The sequence below is a fragment of the Copidosoma floridanum genome, unplaced genomic scaffold (genome assembly GCF_036245765.1).
Source record: "Copidosoma floridanum isolate Cflo_tuat_1 unplaced genomic scaffold, Cflo_Japanese_pri ptg000004l, whole genome shotgun sequence".
Lineage (NCBI taxonomy): Eukaryota > Metazoa > Arthropoda > Insecta > Hymenoptera > Encyrtidae > Copidosoma > Copidosoma floridanum.
Window position 1 is genome coordinate 37,037,209 of NW_028321881.1, and position 22,745 is coordinate 37,059,953.

Genomic DNA, 22,745 nt, shown 5'->3' on the forward strand with positions numbered 1-22,745 from the left:
AGGTTAAGATTATCGCAGATTTGACATAAATAAACGAATAACGTGAAATCTGGGGCGTTACTTAACATCCGAACGTGGTGCGTATACTATTTTAATTGACAAATTTTTTTTAAGCAAATTATAAAAATTAATTTTTTCGAGAAACAAAAAATTGCTCCTTATTTTTTGGCCCATTCCAATCAAATAATCAACTGGGATGTATACACCTAAACCCTACAGTTTTTGAGTAAAAAATTCCCAAAGTCTTGTGAAATGCATTTTTTTCAATTTTCAGGGCTCCACGAATGTCTTAATAAACATATTTTCACGTTATGACATACGAACGTTAACTGTCAACCTACCTCTACAATCTCCAAAAAAGAAAATGTCGAAAAGTTGAGTGGCAAGATTGTTTTTTGCAATAAACGTTCAGGGCGTTTAGAGCGCCCTCTGTTGCGAGTGTATACCTATACATGCGCTTCGTGGATCAGCCATCAGCATGTAGTAAACTTATATAGATGTATACTCGCACCGAAGTGCGTTTTAAACGCCCGGAACGTTTATCCAAAAAAACAATCTTGCCACTTAACTTTTCGACATTTTCTTTCTTGAAGGTAGTAAAGAAAGGTTGATAGTTAACGTTCGGGGGTCATAACATAAAAATATGTTTATTTAGCACTTTCGTGGAGTCCTGAAACTTGGAAAAAATGCATTTCACAAGACTTTGCGAATTTCTTACTCGCAACCTGTAGGGTTTAGTTATATACATCCCAAATTGATTAATTGTTCAGAATGGGCCAAAAAATAAGGAGCAATTTTTTGTTTCTTGAAAAAATTAATTTTTATAATATGTTTAAAAAAAATTTGTTTGAACAGTTTCAGACCACATTTCCGCTTTTCAAACTTTACTTCCCCATACAGTAGCACATTATAAACAAGATGGTGCAAAAAAATTATAGGTGAATTAATTTTTCCGGTCCATTGCTAATTTCGTCCCGTATAATAAGTTCGACTGATTCACGCAGTCCTATTTAAAACTAATGGTAATGTGTCGCGGTTTCACGTCTACATGAACAGCTTCTTTTCTTCTCTGCTGCTTGCATGTAGCCTTAGTACCGATGAACGCTGTTCTCAGCTCTGCTATTGAGCTTAGAGATAAGTAGAGACGACTTTTTACCTACAGAGGGTCAAGGCACAGTGTGGGAGATAATCTGCCTTGTTCCAGATTTTCTTTAGAAACTATACATCTATATATGGAACATTTCTCTGGCGATCGGAGTACTCCAAGAGAAAAAGTTACTGTAATTTTTTCTGATTTTTTACCATTACCTCTGCTGTGAGTGACTGTCACAAATTTTGAGTTTCTCATTAGAAGGAAAGATTCATTTTTTAGACGAATCGATATGTATGAAAAAAAAAAAAGCTTTTTGTTAGCAATTTTCCCCTAGAATACGATAAAAATATTTAAAAAATTTTTGAGGTTAGGATTCCTTCTGTTTTTATAGTACATTACGCACCTATTGAGTGAGGTTAAGAATGTCGCAGATTTCACATGAATAAACGGTTAATGTGAAATCTAGGGCATTTCTTAACCTCCAAATGTGGTGCGTATACGATCTTACGTCTCCTGGTGCTTGGTAAGTAAAAAATCTCGCCCGCGTAGCGAACGGTAATTTTCACTTACAGAGCACCAGTGACGTAAAGGTTTTAATTTTTGAAATCAATTTTTCAGAAAGTATGACGTTTTTTTTAATTTTTTCTTTCCCTAAAGTTAGCTCAAAATGTGTACTTTTAAAACATTTTTGTCTTACGATGGAAGTAGAAACAGTGTAAGCGCTAGAGGACACTTGAAAAACACAGTTTTTTTATTATATCTTATTCCATAAGACAAAAAAGTATGTGTAAAGATGAAATTATAACACAACTATAGGATTTTCATACGATCCCTGTGTTAAATTTGTTGCATTCAAAATGCCGGATCCAATATGGCGATCAATATTTTTAAAATGGCGTAATTTTGCAAATTAAAAAATACTACTATATTCTACGTAAAATTATAAGTTGAAAATGTCTCGTGCAAAGTTTTTGGAAATGGCTTTGATTTCGAGAAAAAAATTAATAAACATTCGGAAATTTTTTTCGCCAGATAAACTGGAATAATATTCATAAAATTTTGCTATTATATAACTCTGAAGTATTTTGAAGTTACTACGGTGGCCAATCACGGATCGAGTTACAGATTGAGTAAGTTCAAAATGGTGGATGTGAAGTGGCGGTCAACAGGTATATTTAATCATTTTTATCGAAGTAAATTCTTATCAACTGTTATAATTATAATTTTTTTCAAATAGTTATTGTCGTGTACGTTTAAATAAAATCATACCGTTTCTTTATCAAATTTATTTATGTCAAGAATGATGAAAAACTCATACTTATATTACAAAGTTTGAAAATCTTCATAAGTAGAAAATAGCAAATATGTCTTCGCTCTAATCTTTGCATTTTTTAAAGGAATTAAACAATGTTTTATCTGAATGTTTTGTATTCTAGAGCTAATATTGAATCTTCATTGCAGTTTTTTTCGATTATGATGAATTGATTAAGAATCAGAGTATTCAAAGTTAATACTTGGCAAACGGTCAGTTGTCTCAAGCCATTTGCATAAATCAGAGGCTGACAGTACAATTTCTTTTGACTGCACACATTGAGCATATACTATCTGTTAACCGCAATTCAGTTCGGTTAACAAGCGTTAAAAAAATTTTTTTCCGCCATCTCCATATCTCGGTCCCTATAACAATGGAACACCATAGGTTTATTGGGACGAAAATTAGGAGATCGCTTTGGAACTTATATACCAAGGCCCATCTGGTTAACATGATGATGATACTTTAACGAGCCATTGCTTTGAATATTAGTAAACGCAGTATAGTAACTTTCTTTGTGGCGCTGTTCCACGTTACGCAATAGACTGTTCGCAACGAAAAGAGCCAATCGCAGCTTTTGTGGAGTCTTACATATTTTGGATGTTATTTTGCTACTAGTATAGGTCCGTTTTAGTCACTGCTGTGATGAATTAAAGTAAACAAAACAAAATACTTTCGAAACTTTATGCAAAACGCAACTTACTACCCTAGTATTACATCATAAAAAAAAAAACTCATTTATAGATAAACAACAACAAACAAAATATAATTCTGGACCTTATATTTTGGACAGCTTTAATTCGCTATGGCTACATATGCAGAAAAAATCGATGCGTAACTAATTTGAACTCATGAGTACGAGTGAGAGATACGTGGTACTTATTCCTTCTCTCTTGCTCCTACGAGCTCTAATATGTTTCGCAGCGGTCTATCCTGCTCATATGAACATAGTGAACTTGCCCCTCCGAAATAAAGGAATGTGCAATACCTTTAATTGGCTCTTTTCATTGTGGATGGTATATTGTGGAGCTTTTATGTACCGAATTTTCATATTTTAAAAGATGCTTGGTTTTAAATCGCACGCTTGCTTCTCAAAATGCTACATTGGTGACAGTCGTTTTCCCGGAGCCCCTGCCTCCCCTTCCATTCCCTTTCAAGACACAGTTGACCAAGTCGTCAACTCACGAAAGTCTGGCTCTCTTTCTGTTTCTTTTCTCTGGCAACACATTCTGTACAACCGTCCACTTACCTAGTTATCTCTTACTTCTCCGAGACAACCCTCATACCAAAAGCATTGGTCCTTGAAGGCCAGGTCATCAACCCTGAACGCAATATGTAAGTAAATAGAAAGTAAGGATGAATTCTTCAGATACGATCCTCAAAATTTCTCGCCGAGCTACAAGTGATGTTAGGGCCGTGGCCACGAGGTCAGAGTCAGCATATGGTGGAGCACTTCAAGAGATTTATTCGTGTTGATGGAAGACGCAAAAGAAAGGATAAACTTTCTTAAGCGGCATTCAGGTGGGCTCGCTGAACTGCAGGTAAAGGCCGAAGTACCTCAAAGAGCAAATAGAGGAGAGCGATAGAAGCAACTTTTGCTCTTGCTACTCTATTTTCAGGGAGCCCATGAGCGGCCGAGCATGTGATCACGTGCATAATACAGAATCATGAAAGAGTGAGCTACGACGCTTTCTTTCACATCTGACCTATTATGTAAAACTGTTTAGCAGTCACTCATTTTTCTTACTCTTTCCCGCTGGCACTGCTGTATCTTTACGGCTCAGCTGATTGTCTGTTGGCATCTTCTTCTTTTCTCAGCGTACACACAGCTCCCAACAACAAACAAATTTGGAGAAGCTTTAAATTTATGCCCTTCATGTATACGCTGAGTCAGTGAGAGTGTTTTGGGGTGTCGAGGCCATCTTTTTATCGTTACATCCAAACTCAAGTTATGCACTTGTACTGTCTCTCCTGCAGATCGGGAATGATCATGAGAGAGCTTATCGGCCTGCTCCAATCCATAGCACCCATTGATAGCACTGCGAGACAATCACACCACTTACAAGAACAACGGTCGAACTTCATATGTTTCAGGGTAGAGGAGAATCAGGATGACATTTTTCCCACTGAGCGATTCTGGGTCGATGCCCTAAGAGAAGTCTGGCTCAGGTCATATTTTCCGAATCCTGAACACATGGATCAATCGAAGTTAGGAAGGCTCTGTTGAAAAATTACTGGGGTGACCTTCAAGCTAATCACCAGGACCTTTTACAAGCTTCACCTGATGTCAGTCTTCCATAAGCCCGAGACACTATTCACTTGCAGAGAGCAGCACTACATCGAGGTGTTTTCTTGCCTCTTCGACGCCAAGGCGAAGACCCATCTAGCCTCTGCCAGAAAGAGCCCCAACTATCCACAAAGACTGCAGGATATCAGTTCCGTCTCCCCAACATTAGTCTTGCTACCTTCTCCGGGCGACGAGAGGACTGAGAATCTTTCTCGGAATCCTTTCGAGTGTTGGTCCACGACAACGCTCAATTCAGTGACTTAAAAAAGTTATACTACCCTAAGACACAAGTGAATGGTGAGGCTGGCTGCAGCCTGCATGGATCCCTAGGGAGGATGAGTGCAAAGGAAGGAAGGCTGCGGTTTCGGCCTAGACGGGGGACCGCTAGTACATATATAAAGAGAAAGTGAGAGAAAGAGGGGTAGAAAGATTAGACCTATGGTAGAGTACCTGTATTTTGTGTATATATATATATATATATTCCTATATTATATAGTCGTAAGAGTTAGAGCGAGGTTTTGCTTCCCCTCAGCTCCCTCCCAAATAAGGTAGTTATTCTTCAATTTTCTTGCATTTTTCGAGTAATCCTACTTTTTTGCTAGCTCCCCCCGACCTCCCCCCGCTCCCCTCTAGCTCCCCTTCTGACTCCCTTACCAGCTCACCCCCAGTTTCCCCATATATAAAATTTTGTTACAATTATCTTACTTACGATGTTCATTTTGATTACATACTCTAAAATGTCTTTTTAGGTGCTCTGCTCTTACATAATCTTTTCCACAATTTTGACAAACATTTTTTTGAACGTTTTTTTCACGACTTTTCAAATGTCTCTGTAAGTGATAATTTCTTTTGAAACTTTTTTCGCATTTAATACACTTGAAAGTTTTTTCAATGTTTTGGCATTTCTTTGTGTGACGCAAATAGTTTTTCATGTCTAATATTATAATGCTACAAAGATCACATACAAAAAATTTTTTTTTGTAAATTTTTTCGTGCGATGAAAAACACTCTTGATTTGAAAATTTTGAGTTACATTTGTTACACTGATAAAATTTTGCATCCATGATGGTGTATCTGAAACCAAATTACAAAAAACGGATTGTTTATGATTACATAAATCTGGGTACTAGACGGTACTGAAATTTGCTTTTTTGATGAAAGATAAAGTTTGCAAGAAAGTATAAAAATAGTAATGAACTATAGAATAGTTTTTTTGTTACTCTAAAATTTCATTCCAAACAATATTTTTAATTTCAAATTTGTTTTCTGATTAAATTTGAGTAAAATTTTTTTTTGGGTTTCTACATCTAGACAATGCAACATATAATTGCCCATGAGAAAATAATGGATTTCTAAGGTATACTCCTAAGGCATCAAAACTTTGACCTTGAGATTTATTGATAGTCATAGAAAAAGCTAAGGTAAATGGAAATTGTTTTCTGTACAATATAAATGGTAGCGAAGAAGAATTGTTAGTTTGTAGTGTTATTCTTGGAATAAAGACTTGATTTCCTTTTTTTTCACCTGTGATTATTTCAGCTTCGATGTTCTACTTCAATAATTTTGTAATTCGTAATCTTGTACCATTGCAAAGTCCTTCAGATATGTTTAAGTTTCGTATCAACATAACAATAGCGTTAATTTTCAAATTCAATTTATGTGGAGGAAGACCTTCTTTAATACTATTTAAATATTCTGTAGGGAAATTAATATAAACACTATCGTCTGATTTGTCTACTCCTTTGTGAGTTGCTTAATTAATACTATAGTGCGTTACTAATGTCCTTACCATATTATTTAAAATTTTTTTGTTCAAAAAATGAGTGTATTCATTGTGAGAGGTTAATATAGCTTTACTTATAAAAGAATCATCATCATTATTGAAAATTTTAGAACGTACATCATTTGTTTTCCATGTCTGAGGAATTATAAAAGTTTTAATTTTGCCTTCTTCTATATCCAGTAGCAATGAAGAAAATTTTTTATCAATTGAACGTATATTATTAAAAAAAAAAAAAAATTAAATAAAGGCCAAAAATTGGAAAATTTTGTGGTTTCTTGAACAATAGTAATTTTGCTTCCGTTTTTTACTACTGCGAGAATTTGTCGAAAGTCTTGACCTAAAATTATTATTTTATTTCCAAAAGGTTTATTACTACTAGATAAATCTTTTAAAGTCCTATCAATGATTTCTAACGCTTCTTTCGGTATCATAAAAGCTTCATCCCAAATAATTACTTCTACATTACGTAATTTTTGTTTATCTGGCTCAAACTGGAAGAATGCACTTTCTATGGTGCTTCAGTCTAAAGGAAGTCTAAAAGTTATGTAAGTGGTCATTCCTTTTGGGAGCAGAATAGAAGTAATACCTGTCCAAGCCATTGTAAGAATTTTTTTTTCAATTGATATGAAATAATAAATTAATGTTTTGTATAGAAAAGTTTTTCCAGATCCACCAGGACCATCGATGAAAAAATTTTTTTTTTCAAATTTTATTATTTCTTGAAAAATTTGACGTCGATCATGACTGAGTTGTAAAAACATTTCATGGAATTCATGTTTACAAAATATTCTTATACTTCATTGTCTTGTTCGAGAATATAAAATGTGTAGTACCCCTCCTCACCGCCAGATGACGCCACCGTTCAGAGATAGTAGAGCGCAAAAATCGAGAGGACTGCCTGGGCAGCCCTCGGCGCTCTACCCGCCGCTATTTACTTCATTCCCTTTTTGGCGCTCGTTGACGTCGCGCCTGTTCAGAGATGGACCCCCGCGTGCTACTTCTCGATAGACAAAGGACCTTGGAGGCCGAGCTCCAGGTCATTCAGACACGCCTCCAGGGGGATGAGGACATGCAGGACGAGGACCTCCAGTACGAGGGTAAGAACGCTCCTTCTTGTCTTGTTTTCATTCTCCTTCTTTGGTCCTAGATTAGGTTCGCGGGACACATGCCCTTCACGTTCATTCATACAGCCCCGGTTGATCCCGTCGGCTAGCTCAGGACCACAGAGGTCGGAGGCTCCTTTTGACATTTCTCCCCTTTCGTTGGATTCTGGGCAGTTGGACTAGGGACATAACCTCTAGCTCACCGTTGCTTGATTGCGATGGTGTAGCAGCCCTTACCTCCATGACGATTCCTCTCTCTTTTAGATGCGCTGGGTGCGTTAAACATGAAAGGTCAGACCCCCCAAGACGGGCAGACCCAGGAGGAACTGGGTTTACTGACCCACTCGGGGACAGAGAGCTCTACTCATTCGGGTGCAGAAAGCCCTACTCCTCTAGACCCTTTCGACGAGGCCGCGGCTTGGCTGGGCGAACACTCATCAGAGTTACCGGTCAAGGTCATGCAGCTGAACGACAAAATCGCCAAAAGACTAAAGGTCTGGATTGAATCGGGCCTTCCAAAGGCCATAAAAGACGAATCGCTGGCAGCTGTGCCCCTTAAGGGGGATCTGGACTTGGAGGCTCCAGCGTTGAACGAGGAGCTAACAGTGGGGCTCGCAACAAAGGCCTTAGTGAAGGACAAGGCCTTCAAAGGCCTGCAAACTCTGGCTGGATCGGTGGTCGCATCCACTGCAGAGGCCTTTGAAATCATCACCAAAGGACTGGAACCGTCACCGGAAAAGGATGTGCTTCTGGAAAAGCTCTCTCACTCCCTCAAACTTACATCGGAGTTGATATACCAACTTAACCTTTCCAGGAGATCGCATATACTTGGCAGGTACAGCGAAAACATACAGAGGACACTAAAGGCCTCGAAGTCTACCTCCTTGCTGTTCGGTGACGACATTAAGGCTGCTCTGGAAAAGGCAAAGAGTTTGGAAAAGGTGGCCAAGGACCTACGCCCCAGTCAAAAAACTCCTTTCCATCAGCAATCGGAGAACAAGCCTCGATTGGCTTTAAACTGGAGAGGCTCTCACGCCAGGAAAGAGGCAAAGCAGGGGAGCTTCGGATCCTCTCATCGGGCCTCGCACTCTCACAGTCCTTGTCGCCCTCGCAGTCGCAGTCCACGCAGGCCCAGCTCCAACAACAAGTTTCATTCAGCGAAGGGACTCTACAACCAGTCCCAGCCGCAGAGACGAATGGACAGGTACTGAACGAGGTAAGGTTTGCTGCCAGATTGCAATTTTTTACTCGAAAATGGGAGCGTTTGTCTATGGACACCACGGTTCTGGAGGCCATCAGAGGTTACAGGATTGAGTTCATCCAGCCCCCTTTCCAACTCTCCAGCTCTGCAGAGGTTCATATGTCGTCAGCTTTAGCACAGGAAATGAGATCAGCTGTTCGTAGATTATTTGCTATAGGGGCCATCGAGCACTGTTCAGAATATGCTGAACAGTTCATCTCTCCCTTTTTCTTGGTTCCAAAAGCTGATGGCTCCCACATATTTGTTTTAAATTTGAAGCAACTCAACAAATTTGTCCTCACTAGGCACTTTAAGGTCGAGGACATTCGTACGGCTCTCAATCTTCTCATTGAGGGGGATTGTATGTGCAGGATTTACCTCAAAGATGCTTACTTCCTGATACCATTTCACGAGGAAGATAGGAAGTATCTTAGGTTTAAACATCGTGGGTTTTTGTACCAATTTCGTTGCCTTCCTTTTGGCCTTTCGTCAGCTCTTTGGATTTTTACTAAGGTTATTAGACCTGTCCTAGCTAACCTAAGGGAAAGAGGCATCAGGGTGATTGCTTATCTGGACGACTTTCTTATCTTCGGAAGGTTGGAGTCGGAGTGCAGACGGAATAGTGATCTTCTGACTTCACTTCTTTGCAATATAGGTTTCCTGATCAACTGGTGCAAGAGTGATCTCTCGCCCAAACAGGAGATTAGGTTTCTCCGTATCATCATCTGTTCACTTATCATCAAGATGCAGCTGGTCCTCCCTTTGGAAAAGAGAGAGAAGATCCACTCCTATTTAGGAACTGCCCTATCTCGAGGGACTCTCAGTCTTAAAGACCTTACCAGGCTCATTGGTTCTCTGGTTGCAGCTTGCCCTGCGGTTGCCTATGGTTGGCTCTTTTATAAGCAACTGGAACTGCAAAAACAAAATGCTCTCTCAGCTTTTGGATATTTTAAGAAAGCCAAGGTTACACTTTCATTAGGTTCGCTGGACGAGTTAGGCTGGTGGTACTCTCACATCATGTCCTCAGTAAACAAGATCAGGGATTACGCTTTTAACCTGACAATCTTTTCAGACGCCTCCACTACTGGATGGGGTGCTACTTGCGGGGACCTCTCAGCACATGGGTTTTGGTCCGATTTAGAGAGATCGCACCACATCAACTTCCTGGAGATCAGAGCCACCTTCCTTGCCCTTAAGTGCTTCGCTGCCTCCGCATTTGACAGTAGCATTCTCCTCCGAATTGATAATCTGACAGCCCTCGCTTACATAAACAAGATGGGAGGAATCTAACATCCAGACCTTCACGCCCTGACCAAGGAACTTTGGCTCTGGTGCATTGAGCGGCGTATTTGGATCTTTGCCGAATACGTGGCGTCAAAGGACAATCCAGCAGATGAGGGTTCTAGAATCTCCAACCTAGACACGGAATGGGAATTGTCTGACTTTGCCTTCCAAGAGATTGTACACCAGTTCGGCCAACCTGATATAGATCTGTTCGCTTCCAGAATCAATGCTAAGTGCCCCAAGTACTGTGCCTGGGATAGGGACCCCGAAGCATGGGCCATTAACGCCTTTACAATCCTTTGGTCGGCCCTTTATTGGTACGCCTTCCCTCCCTTCTCATGTATCACTCGGTTCCTCAAAAAGGTAAGGGAGGAAGGATCATCCGGAATTTTAGTGGTCCCTCTCTGGACTTCGCAACCGTGGTTTCCTGAGTTCAAACGCCTCCTAGTTAAGGAGGCCATCATCTGGAAACCTAATGACAACATCCTTTTATCTCCTTGCAGGAAACTCGTCCACCCGCTGGTCTCGTCACTTTCCCTGGTGGCAGGGCGTTTATCAGGCAGGCCTTCCTGCGGCGAGGTCTAAGTGCAGACACGGTGGACCTTATGGTCACTTCAGTGGCGGAGAATAAACTCAAACAGTACAGTTTGGCGCTCAAGGTGTGGTGGAATTTCTGCAGAGACCATTCAGCGGACCCTTATTTGCCCAAGATCTAGACACTGTTGGACTGTCTCACCAAAAAATTCAAAGATAGAGCGGCTTATGGTACCCTCTCTTCCATGAGGGCAGCGGTTGCTCTAATAATGCCTCCAGACCCCCAGGGCGCGGACCTTTTAAATAGGTTTTTAAAGGGTGTCTTTAGAAATAGGCCTACGACCCCAAAATACAATACAACTTGGGATGTAGACATAGTATTGGCAAAACTTGAGGCCTGGTATCCTCTCGAATCCTTAGATCTGCGCACCCTGACCCTGAAATTAGCAATGTTGTTAGCATTGGGTTCGGCCTTTAGAGTTCAGTCTCTGTACCTTATTAAGCTGGAAGGAATTAAGTCTAGGGAGGACTCAGTAAAAATTAGAATCCCTGACTTAATCAAGACATCCAAACCAGGAGCAAAGCAGCCTTTCGCGTGTTTCTTACCGTTCGACAACAAGGCGGTTTGCATAGCCTTCACCATTATGTTTTATATAGAAAAGACCAGTCTTATTCGCGGTTCATGCAGCCAGCTGCTGACCTCTTTCCACCCCCCCCCCCTATAAACCGGTATCCACAAATACAATTAGTCGATGGTTGAAGACGGTACTTAAAGATGCAGGAGTAGATGAATCTTTCTCTGCTCACTCCACTAGACATGCTTCTACCTCAAAGGCTGGTGCCAAGGGGATTGGCATTGAGATCATCAAACAGGCTGTAGGCTGGTCGGACAGTTTAAATACCTTTAATAGATTTTATAACAGACCTCTAGATTTGACAAGAGGAGTTTTTGCTACGTCGGTTTTAGACAATCACACTAGAACTCGATTTACTTAAGAATGTGTTTCTTCTTTTTTACGTTTGCTCTCTAAAGCTTTATCTAGACTTTAAATACTTGAATTAAGGAAATTGGAAAAGATTGTCGATAAAAAAAAAATTAATAATAAAAAAAAAATAAAAAAAAATTTACCAAAGTCTAGAACTTAGACATTCATAGTCATTACATAATTATACTAAAGTTTTTTGTCAAAGATGGACCACAAAGTGGTTCCTGTAATAACCAAATAAAAATATATTTTTATAATTAAATATGGTATTTTTTGGTTTACATATTCTAAACATCTACACATTTTATATTCTCGGACAAGACTGTTACGAACAGGAACCCTGTTCGGAGAGTGAGCGGACCGCGAAATTATCTGTTCGCGAACAAGCGACCAGGGACCAGTGGCGGGGCTGAATAGGGCGAGCATTTGCCTAAATGTTGAGGCGGAGGGCCGCTATCAGAGTATCGTAAAGTCGTTACTTGCTGTCAAGCCAACCAAAGTGTAATTATGTAATCCCGTGCTCTAAAGTGGCTTGACTTTGATGAGGATTAAAATATCTGGGTAGGAACGTCAAGGACGACCTACGCCGTTCAGGCGATAGGTGCTCTGCCTCAGCAGTATAAATAATCAATAAATAAATGATAATTTCGGATACCAACACTGATCACAGTCGGTTGTTCGCATTATGCGTATTTCAAGTGTATGCGTATATTTAAACGCTGGCGCCGACACTTAGGAGAACATTTATGTACCTATAGGTGTAACCGTATGAGAAAGAGAGAGAGTGTGAGCATAGGGTTGCGGCGGTGCGACGAGGGAGCTCGCGGCGTGCGAGTGGAACATGCAGTATTGTGTGAATCGCAGAGAGATTAGGTAGGTGTCGGCGTTTAGCCCTTTTTGTACTTTATGGAAATAAAGCCAACATTATTTTATTTCTGTTTTCTCCTTTGTTTGAATTGTTCCTGTCTTCCTCGTTTCGTCGTCAAAAAATGGTGCCGACACCCGGGACTACACGGGATAATTAGATAGTATAAAATCGAACAACGACGACATGAAAAGGCAGTTGGATAACCAGGAGAACGCGGGAGGCACGCCAGGCGACGCCATCTTGCCTGCCAAGCGTCCGACAACGATCGCAGACAAGCTGCAACGACTGCTGCAGGAACGGGGAGACCCGCGACGCAACTTCGATGGTCGAGGCAACGAGGTCAGCGACGCAGACGATGACTTCGAGGAGGTCCGCCAGCGCCAGGTCCGTGGAGACCGGCCAGCCGCCGAGTCAACACGCCTCGCCCAAGGGGGTGAAGCAGGTAACCAAAAGTTGTTCGAGCAACTGACCGGCGTGTACGAAGCGACCTTGCGCGTGCTACAAGACCGTTCGAGTGCGGAAAATGAATCGCGATTGTTGATGCGATTGACCGACGCGAAGTCGTTGCCTGTGTTTTCTGGAAATGCCTTAGAGTGGCGGCATTTCAAACAAATGTACGAATCGAGCACTGCAGCCGCAGGCTTTACTGACTCAGAGAACGTCGCGCGTTTATTCACATCAGTGCAAGGAGAGGCGAGAAAAGTCGTTAGCGGGCTACTCGCGACTTGGCGAGGCACGGACGTCGTGATCAAAACGCTCGCCCTCCATTACGGGAATGTGCATGTAATCGCGGATAAAATCACGCAAGACCTGTATGATCTACCGCCTTTAGCAAGTGGCAAAGTTACCCTCTCTCAGTTCGCGTCGAGCTTGTGCAATGCGGTTGCGGCCTTTGACAGCCTGAACTTGAAAGGCCACTTGTACAGCCCTGATCTCGTCAGAAGCGTAGGGGAAAAGTTACCCACGGTGTTACAATACTCGTATAATCGGTATGTTGCTGAACACCCGAGCGAAAAAACCGAACTCGAGTGGCTAGCGGAATTCTTACATCGCGAAGCGGAAATGGCGGTATCAGGCGGATCGTTTGGCCTTCGGCCCACCGAACCACGGAACGCCAGCGAGGGACAACCCCCCCAAGCACCCCGACAACAGCGAGTAATGGCGACCGTACGCTCCGATGAGGAAGACAACGCTAATCTCCCCGAGAAATCTCCCGCGTGTCCTGTATGCCAGCGTGAGAACCACAACATGGCGGATTGCCTCGAATTTGCACGCGAGTCTATCGGGCGGCGATGGTTGTTGGCGAAACGAATGGGGCGATGCTACAAGTGCTTGGGAGGGGGGCACCTGCAGGGGGCATGCAAAGCAGCTCAGTGCATCCATTGTGCGGGTCCGCACCACACGTTGTTGCACCGTGTCAAGGGCAACCAAGCAGACGGGGGACGGTCGAAGGCGCAGACGAACGTGCAGCGTGTCAAGCCGGAGAACGTGCTGTCGACGTTGTGACTAGCACGTCCGTACGCTCTATTAAAGATATTACCCGTGACAGTTAAAGGACCTTCGCGCGCAATCGATACGTATGCATTCTTAGATGACGGGTCCACAATAACCATGATCACCGAAGAGATGGCAAGGAGGATCGGGTTGCACGGAAAGCGCGAAATCATACACATTCAGGGGATGAAAAGAAGCGTTTATGAGGCTACCTCGTGCCGGCGCGTATCATTTACCATAGAGGGTGGGGATGATAAGTTGCCAATAACAGACGCGTTGGCGGTAGCATCGATCACTTTACCGACGCAGACGTTACCACGCGAGTTGGTCCGACGAGTAAGCATCGAAGTAGGCGTATTTGTCCAACCTTACGAGATTGCGACGCCGGCGATTTTGATTGGCCAAGACAATTGGGACTTGCTGCTGAGCCGAGAGACGCGCCGAATACCTGTGTTGGGAATTGCCGCTGGTTTGACGCAATTGGGATGGGTAGTGCATGGTCAAACGCGCGGCGACGCACGTAACAACAGCCGAAAGAGCGAGCGCGAGCAGGCGTTAGTGGCGAGTGTGTATGAGCGTTGCGAGGTGTGCGAAAGGAACGACGGCGCGCTTAACCATGCAGTGCGTGAATTTTTTCGGTTAGAAAGTCTGGGAGTACGCGAAGTGGAGCGAGTCAATCCAGCACATGTGCGCGCGATCGAAACGTTGCAGCAGACGAGCCGACCGTTGAAAACGGGTTGGGAAACCGAGCTGCTGTGGCGTAGCGACACAATCCCTAGCGCCGACAGTCGCTCAACGGCGCTGAAGTGGCTGTATAACGTCGAGCGACGATTAGATCGCGACGCTGATTATGCACGCTTGTACTACGAAGAAATGCACCGTCTCGTCGGCCAAGGGTATGTACGCGAAGTAAAAGACGAGAAAGTTCCCGCGAGAGTTTAGTACCTCCCCCATTTCGGCGTCACTAACGCCTGGGAGAGTGAGACTAGTCTTTGACGCGGCAGCCAAGACGGAGGGACTGAGTTTGAACGATCAACTCGATGCGGGTCCTGATCTTCTGCAGTCCCTCCCTGGCGTGTTAATACGCTTTCGCCAATACGCCGTAGCCTGCAAATCCGATATAAAGGACATGTTCCTCAGAGTGCGATTGCGTCCGGAGGACCGCGGCGCGGTAAGATTCGTCTGGCGCGGGTCAAACCGAGACAAATACCCGCAAACTTATGAAATGACGCGACTAACATTCGGCGCGAAGTCTTCTCCATGTAGCGCGCAGTACGTAAAAAACGCTAATGCTCAACGATTCGCGTCAAGTCACTTCGAGGCAGCGCGTAGCATCGTTGTAAATTTCTATGTCGATGATTATCTCGTGAGCCGGCCGACACTCAAAGAGCTACAGACCTTAGCCCGTGACGTCGCGATGATCAACCGGAGTGCGGATTTCGACATGCAAGGCTGGGCGTGTAATGCAGACTTGCGTGTCCCAGAGGCGCAAGAGGCGACAGTGAGAGCGCGAGAGTAGTCCGCGATACTGTGCGACAAGGAGATCGAACGCGTGCTAGGGATGAAATGGGAGCCCGCGAATGACTCTTTAAGTTTCGCGCTGGGGTTGAACTGTGTACCGAAGAAGAAGTTGTTAACGGGGCAAGCGCGACCCATGAAGCGTGAGTGCTTGCGTATTATGATGTCAATATACGACCCGTTGGGTTGGCTCGGACTGTATACGCTCAAATCAAAGCTTATATTGCAAGCTATCTGGCGCACTGGAATCGGGTGGGACGCGACTCTGCGGGACGAGGAACACGAAGAATGGCTGGCATGGCTTGGAGTGGTCAAAGGGTTAGGAACGTTGCGCATCGCGCTGTGTATCACCCCGAAAGGGGCGAAGGTCAAGGACGCGCAGCTGCACGCGTTCGGAGACGCAAGTCTACGAGCGTATGCAGCGTGCGTTTATTTACGATGCGAAACAATGGACGGATGGGTACACGTCACTCTAATAATGGCAAAATCTCGAGTTGCACCGGACAAAGAGATTTCTCTTCCTTGGCTAGAGCTGCAAGCGGCACTGCTAGCGTCGCGCTTGATGAAAACGGTCTAGGCTGAAATCGAAATTCCGTGTTCACGCCCTATATTGTGGTCCGACTCGCGCACGGTCATTCATTGGATCCACCGAGACCCTCGCGTCCGACAGGTTTTCGTCGCCCACCGCTTAGGGGAAATCTCCGAGCTTACCGCGGATGCAACTTGGAGGTGGGTTTCGTCCAAACGAAACCCGGCCGATCTTGCTACGCGAGGGAATCCGATGGGCGAGCTCGATGAAAAAAAATGGTTTAACGGCCCGGAGTTTTTAAAATTATCCGAGGCCAAGTGGCCGTCAGATCGAACGCTGACAAATGCGGAAAGACAAATGTTGGAGGCCACGGAGAGGCGAGTCGAACGGGTCGCCGCCGTGCCGGCCGTTCAACCGTATACTCCTCTAATAGCGCGACTGTTAGGTTGGGAAGGACGAGTCATTGCAGCGCAAAGAATTCGACGGGTGTACTTAAAATGGGCAAGGCAAGCGTCGATCATGGATCCCGGGCGCGAGCGTCGATTAGCGGAAGAGTATGTCTGGCGGGTCGCGCAAGCGGACAGTTTTGCGCGAGAGCTTGCAGCTATAGAGCGAAAAATGAAATTGCCGCGTGATAGTAAGCTAGCGCGATACGCCCCGTTCATCGACGCTCGTGGTCTGTTGCGCATCCGGGGACGAGTGACGCGGCTTCAAGACACTGAATTCAACCACACCCCGATAGCCTTGGACGCCAAGCATCCGATCGTGAGGGACATCATACGCGAGTTTCACCGACGCTACTTGCACGCCAACCACGAGACCGTGATCAATGAAGTGCTCCAACGGTACTTCGTCGTAGGAGTGAGAGCTGAATTGAAGGCTATCTGTAGTCAGTGTTTGACGTGTAAGTTGCGGCGAGGGCAGCCCAAGCCACTGATAATGAGCGATTTACCGGAAGGTCGCTTAGCGTACCGACAGCGCCCGTTCTCGCATTGCGGGGTGGACTATTTTGGCCCTCTGACGGTCAAAATTGGACGCAGTAACGTGAAGCGGTGGGGAGTATTGTTCACGTGCCTTACGACGCGAGCGGTGCACATCGAAATCGCGTACGATTTGTCAACGAGCTCGGCGATAATGGCGCTTCAGCGAATGGCAGCGCGCCGAGGCTGCCCCGCGGTATTGTATAGCGATAACGGCACTAACTTCCGTGGAGCATGTACGGAACTTCAATTGGAGGTAGCCAAGGTAAACAAAGACCGGATGAAGCGTTACGCGTTGGCAAATGGTTTGCAGTGGCATTTTAACCCCCCGGACGCTCCCCACATGGGAGGCGCATGGGAGCGGCTCGTCCGTTCCACCAAACCCGCGCTTCACGCAGTGCTTAAAGACCAGGCTCCCTCCGGCGAAGTTCTACGTACAGTTCTCACTGAAGCGGAGCACACGATCAACTCGAGACCACTCACTCATGTATCCGTGGGCCCCGGGGATGTGGAGGCGCTGACTCCGAACCATTTTTTGATTGTCACGTCGTCGGGAGCCGTCGATTTTGCGGTTTACAAAACACTCCACCCGTGTACTAGAAAAGACTACGAGCGAGCGCGCATCCTATCGGATCTGTTTTGGCGGCGCTGGATAGAGGAATATGCGCGAACATTGCAGGCGCGGAATAAGTGGCTTCAAACCACCGAGCCAATTGAGCGTGGTGACGTTGTGCTTATTGTGAGCTCACAGGCACCGCGTAAGGGATCGTCCACAAAGGACCGTCCGGTCGTGGACGAGGGGGGGAGTTTGCCAATACCAGACACAACCGGACAAAGGGGTGGGGGGGGGGTCTTATCAATCTGGACGTCCAGAACCAATATAGCAATCAAATATTTTCAGGTATATTTTACCGACTGATTGTTATAGAGTCAAAATCTCTGCTCTCTACTTTTGCGGTATTATCTAAATATGCACATTATCTCTACATGGTAAATATGCCCAATTGGTTACAAAGCCCTTGGGAAGAAGAATGACCCTCCTTATTCTAACATTTTATCGTGTTTAGTTTAACATTTTTATCACGCATTATCTCTGATTCTTTCTAGAACGCATCACAACTTCAGATTATAATGATTAATTTATTTAAGTAAATAATTTTCTTTAAATATATTTATTTTTGACTTTACAAAATTTTGAAATCCATTAGAAACACATGTCTGTGTGCTACATGCTTTAGTTATGTCATTATTAACGTTAGATACCACTCGCTGTTTGCTTGCGTATTTATTTGTTTTTAATTTTTACTTGAAAAAAAATTTTTTTCTTAATTTTAAAGGTAGTTTTGGACGTCCAAAAGTAGGGGGTGGGGTGAACAAAACCGGACACAACCGGACAGAGGGAAGGGGGGGGTCACTTTTAGCCAAAACGACCGGACGGTCCTTTGTGGACGACCCCTAACCTATGGCGCAGAGGTACCGTAGTGGAAACCTTTGCGGGGCGAGATGGGGTCGTGCGAGCTGCGAAGATTAAGTCGGGCGATAGCGAGTACGAACGAGCTGTACACAAACTGATTGTGCTATGCAGAAGTAGGGTACAAGAAAGCGGGAGCGGCGCTTCTTGTACGGTGGGGAGTGTTACGAACAGGAACCCTGTTCGGAGAGTGAGCGGACCGCGAAATTATCTGTTCGCGAACAAGCGACTAGGGACCAGTGGCGAGGCTGAATAGGGCGAGCATTTGCCTAAATGTTGAGGCGGAGGGCCGCTATCAGAGTATCGTAAAGTCGTTACTTGCTGTCAAGCCAACCAAAGTGTAATTATGTAATCCCGTGCCCTAAAGTGGCTTGACTTTGATGAGGATTAAAATATCTGGGTAGGAACGTCAAGGACGACCTACGCCGTTCAGGCGATAGGTGCTCTGCCTCAGCAGTATAAATAATCAATAAATAAATGATAATTTCGGATACCAACACTGATCACAGTCGGTTGTTTGCATTATGCGTATTTCAAGTGTATGCGTATATTTAAACGCTGGCGCCGACACTTAGGAGAACATTTATGTACCTATAGGTGTAACCGTATGAGAAAGAGAGAGAGAGTGTGAGCATAGGGTCGCGGCGGTGCGACGACGGAGCTCGCGGCGTGCGAGTGGAACATGCAGTATTGTGTGAATTGCAGAGAGATTAGGTAGGTGTCGGCGTTTAGCCCTTTTTGTACTTTATGAAAATAAAGCCAACATTATTTTATTCCTGTTTTCTCCTTTGTTTGATTTGTTCCTGTCTTCCTCGTTTCGTCGTCAACAAAGACAATGAAGTATAATGGATGATTAAACAAACTTCAGTGAAGTTCAATCATTTTTGTACGAGTGTCTTGTTCGAGAATATATTCCCACCCTCAAGCTTCCTTTGCTTTCCTTTCTTTTCCTTTACCCACCCTCTTATACATCTTATCTAAACGAAATGAAGTAAATAGGGGCGGGGAGAGCGCCGAGGGCTGCCCAGGCAGTCCTCTCGATTTTTGCGCTCTACTATTTCTGAACGGTGGCGTCATCTGGCGGTGAGGAGGGGTAGTACACATTTCATATTCTCGAACAAGACACTCGTATAATAATGATTGAACTTCACTGTAGTTCGTTTAGTCATCTATTTCATCGTTGTCAGTATCGATATTTTTTTTTATCGTTTCTGTTGGTTCTGGTAAACTGAAATCTTTAAAAGACATATTTTCAGAATTAAATATTTTGTTTAAATGTAAAAGAGCTTTATTTTGATCATCTTTACAATCTTAAATGAAAAATTTTTTGTATTTGCTCAAAAAAATATTACTAAAAAAATTTTCATAATAAACCATGCGAAAAATTTTCGTAGTTAAAAAAGCAGCATAACGTTACATGCTTCTTCAAAACTTATATCGTTTTGAAAATCGTGTTCTACTAATCCCATAGAAATAGCTGTTATTAGTCAGGGAAAATAAAAAGTGATTGTTAAAAATTCATGTAATTAATTATAATCAATATACATTTTTTACATATATAAATTTTAAGTAACAACTAATATAATTTGGGTTTTTTTCCATACTTCGTACATCTAATTTGCAATTACGGGGGTTGGTGCGCTGAGCGCGTAGGGGGCATATATAGTTATAAGAGCTTAGAAGTATCTATTGACACATACAGGATAGACAGCTTATTTAAAAAAGGGAGCCACTAGAAGAAATAATAAAGCTCACCAAAAAAAAGTCAAGAGAACATCTCTCTGTCTATATAGACTTTACCACTTTTATTTAAAATTAGCAGCTTGTTCTTCATATTTTCTTAAAAGCAGACCAGTAATCATTCACCAGCGTAGAAAATTTATTCCGGAGTATTTTCGAAAAACGCCATAGTCTTCCGAATTCTGTAAAATATACTTCGAGATATTATTTTCATACTAACAACTAATTTTATCATTTTTTAAGGCTTTAAAAAATATTAATAAAAACCTTATTTAAAAAAAATTACATTTATACCACAATGAAAGGAGGGGTTGGCGCGCGGAGCGCGCAGGGGGGCAGAGTCCCACTAATATATATATATATATATATATATATATATATATATATATACATATATCATAGTGTTTTACGTCCGGTTCCCTTGATAAGGGCACTGAGGTAAAGTAGGTAGTACTAAAGTGGCATCAGTACTGGAACGGCACTAATAAATTAATGTTACAGACGTTATACTACTGTAAATTACAATAGAAAAAATATATTTACATTTCTTAGAATACTATCTGTAATAATACTCTAAAATAACAGCACCTAATTGTAAATAAGAAAAGTAAAAAAAATTTTATTCTACCCCTTAGGTGATGCAGGTTACTTTACCTATTTTCCTCATTTTGAATCCAAATATAAATTTCGCATTTTGCGATACAATATCAAAAAAATCGTGACCAGTACAAAAATAATTGTTGATTATCATTGATATGGCAATAATAATTGAAAAAAGGTATTAAATGACCAACAAAAAAAATTTTTTAAGTAAAAATCACTCGTTCCAGTATGCTTCCCAATTTTAAAATGAGTATTCAGTACTGGAAAGAGATGGCATACCTTGTTCCAGTATTGCTACTTTTTTTTCAGCTAGGAGCAGAACGTAAACAAGTGTGCAATTGACCGATTGTCTAAACTATTGCCCTAATCGTAGATTACATTAGATTAGATTCTTTATTTAGGCTTTAGGCCTTGTGGCTATGCCATATCTGGCCCTCAATTAGCAGTACAAAGAATACACATAAAGTAACTCTTGAAGATACATAGTAATTTACAATATATGATAAGCAGTATTGGTAAACATAATTATAAAATATAGTTACAATATGAAAAAATTACAGAAAGTAAACAAGTTAGAGCAAAGTAAATTCACATAGTATTGAAAGTATAAATGTAATATATAATAAATAAAAGTAATAACAGTATTATTCTAAGCAATGTGTAATAAAATCGAGTAAATATATCAAACAAAAGTACACCAGACGCCGTAAAGACGCAGTTATCCACAATTTGTAAGTAGATTTGATAGAAATGGTTTTAAGAGGAGCAACTGCGTCAAACGATGTCAGAATGATGCTATTGAAATCAGATATTAATTGATCAACATTTTTGTTAGGAGCGGTATAATTTAATTTTTTTAATGTATTTAAAATAATATCGTTTAGATTGTGAGTATTGATGTAATTAAGCGGTCTAGTTACTAATGTGATTTTATAGATGGTAATGGTTTCAAGAAGCTGAGTAAAAGAATTATAAAGTCATCTCCTGCAATGAACGACGAAGAAGATTTAGTAAAGGAAACTACATCGGTGAGAGAATATACTATAAATAGATCAATCCAAGTATGTGATAATTGGTCATGGTAAACAGAATGATGGGTGGGTCCAGAGGGTACTAATTCAAGAGAAAATGAGTAGTTAGTATTTATGAGGCAAGATTGAATAAATATTTGTGATAACAGTATTTTTACTTGGTATTTTGATTAAGTGTACATGTAAGTGCAGATGGGTGAATGTGAATGGGCAAAATAATACATTACGACTTCCCTTTCTTTGAGTATAACCCCGGTTAATTTGTGGTGGTAACAATCGGCTAAGAATATTATCTGTACCGAGGAAACTCTAAGATTAGGAACCAACACACAAACAATGATTGTGTTTATATGTCGGAGGGCGGGTTCGTTGCCCTGTGTAAAAGAGCGAAATTGCTCAGATTGCCGATTATATAGAATACTTGAAAAATAATTATTATAAAGTTTCAAAATTTATCTGTTGAATAATCAATTAATTCCTGCACCATATACAGCAATTGTTTATTGATTATTACTTTATTGAATTCTCCTGAATATTCCCTTAATTTAATGAATTTAATAATTTAATATCTTTTTCAACTTATTCAATATTTTTCTAATCTAATATCTTTTTTATTTTATTCCTGTACCTTTTTGGGGTCCAGATAATATTTTCAGTTTGTATAAACGATTTCAAATCTTAACAGCTATTTTTCTAGTTTTTATCTTAAACTATAAAAAGGAACTCGCAATCTTACGTGGAGGGGAAGGTTTGCTAAATAAGTACAATTAATTTATTTTTAATTATCTTATATTTATTCAATCATATGATTCTAAGGAAATTATATCTTCAATTTCTTACATGTATTAATTGTATTTGAGGAATCGCAATTATTTACGTTAATAATAAA

At 42.2% G+C, this 22,745-nt stretch overlaps 2 protein-coding genes across 2 annotated transcripts; both read left to right on the forward strand.

The window, feature by feature from the left end:
- Nucleotides 1–8,848: 8,848 nt before the first annotated feature.
- Nucleotides 8,849–11,632, forward strand: LOC149375832 (uncharacterized). Its single transcript, XM_089596932.1, has 7 exons — nt 8,849–9,179; nt 9,474–9,815; nt 9,891–10,040; nt 10,116–10,465; nt 10,606–10,761; nt 10,819–11,259; nt 11,399–11,632. The coding sequence occupies exons 1-7, from the start codon at nt 8,849–8,851 to the stop codon at nt 11,630–11,632; spliced, it is 2,004 nt and encodes a 667-aa protein (XP_089453058.1).
- Nucleotides 11,633–14,101: 2,469 nt separating this feature from the next.
- LOC149375833 (uncharacterized) lies at nt 14,102–18,046 on the forward strand. The gene is made up of 5 exons (XM_089596937.1): nt 14,102–14,880; nt 14,927–15,485; nt 15,528–16,073; nt 16,173–17,850; nt 17,913–18,046. The coding sequence occupies exons 1-5, from the start codon at nt 14,102–14,104 to the stop codon at nt 18,044–18,046; spliced, it is 3,696 nt and encodes a 1,231-aa protein (XP_089453063.1).
- Nucleotides 18,047–22,745: the final 4,699 nt, after the last annotated feature.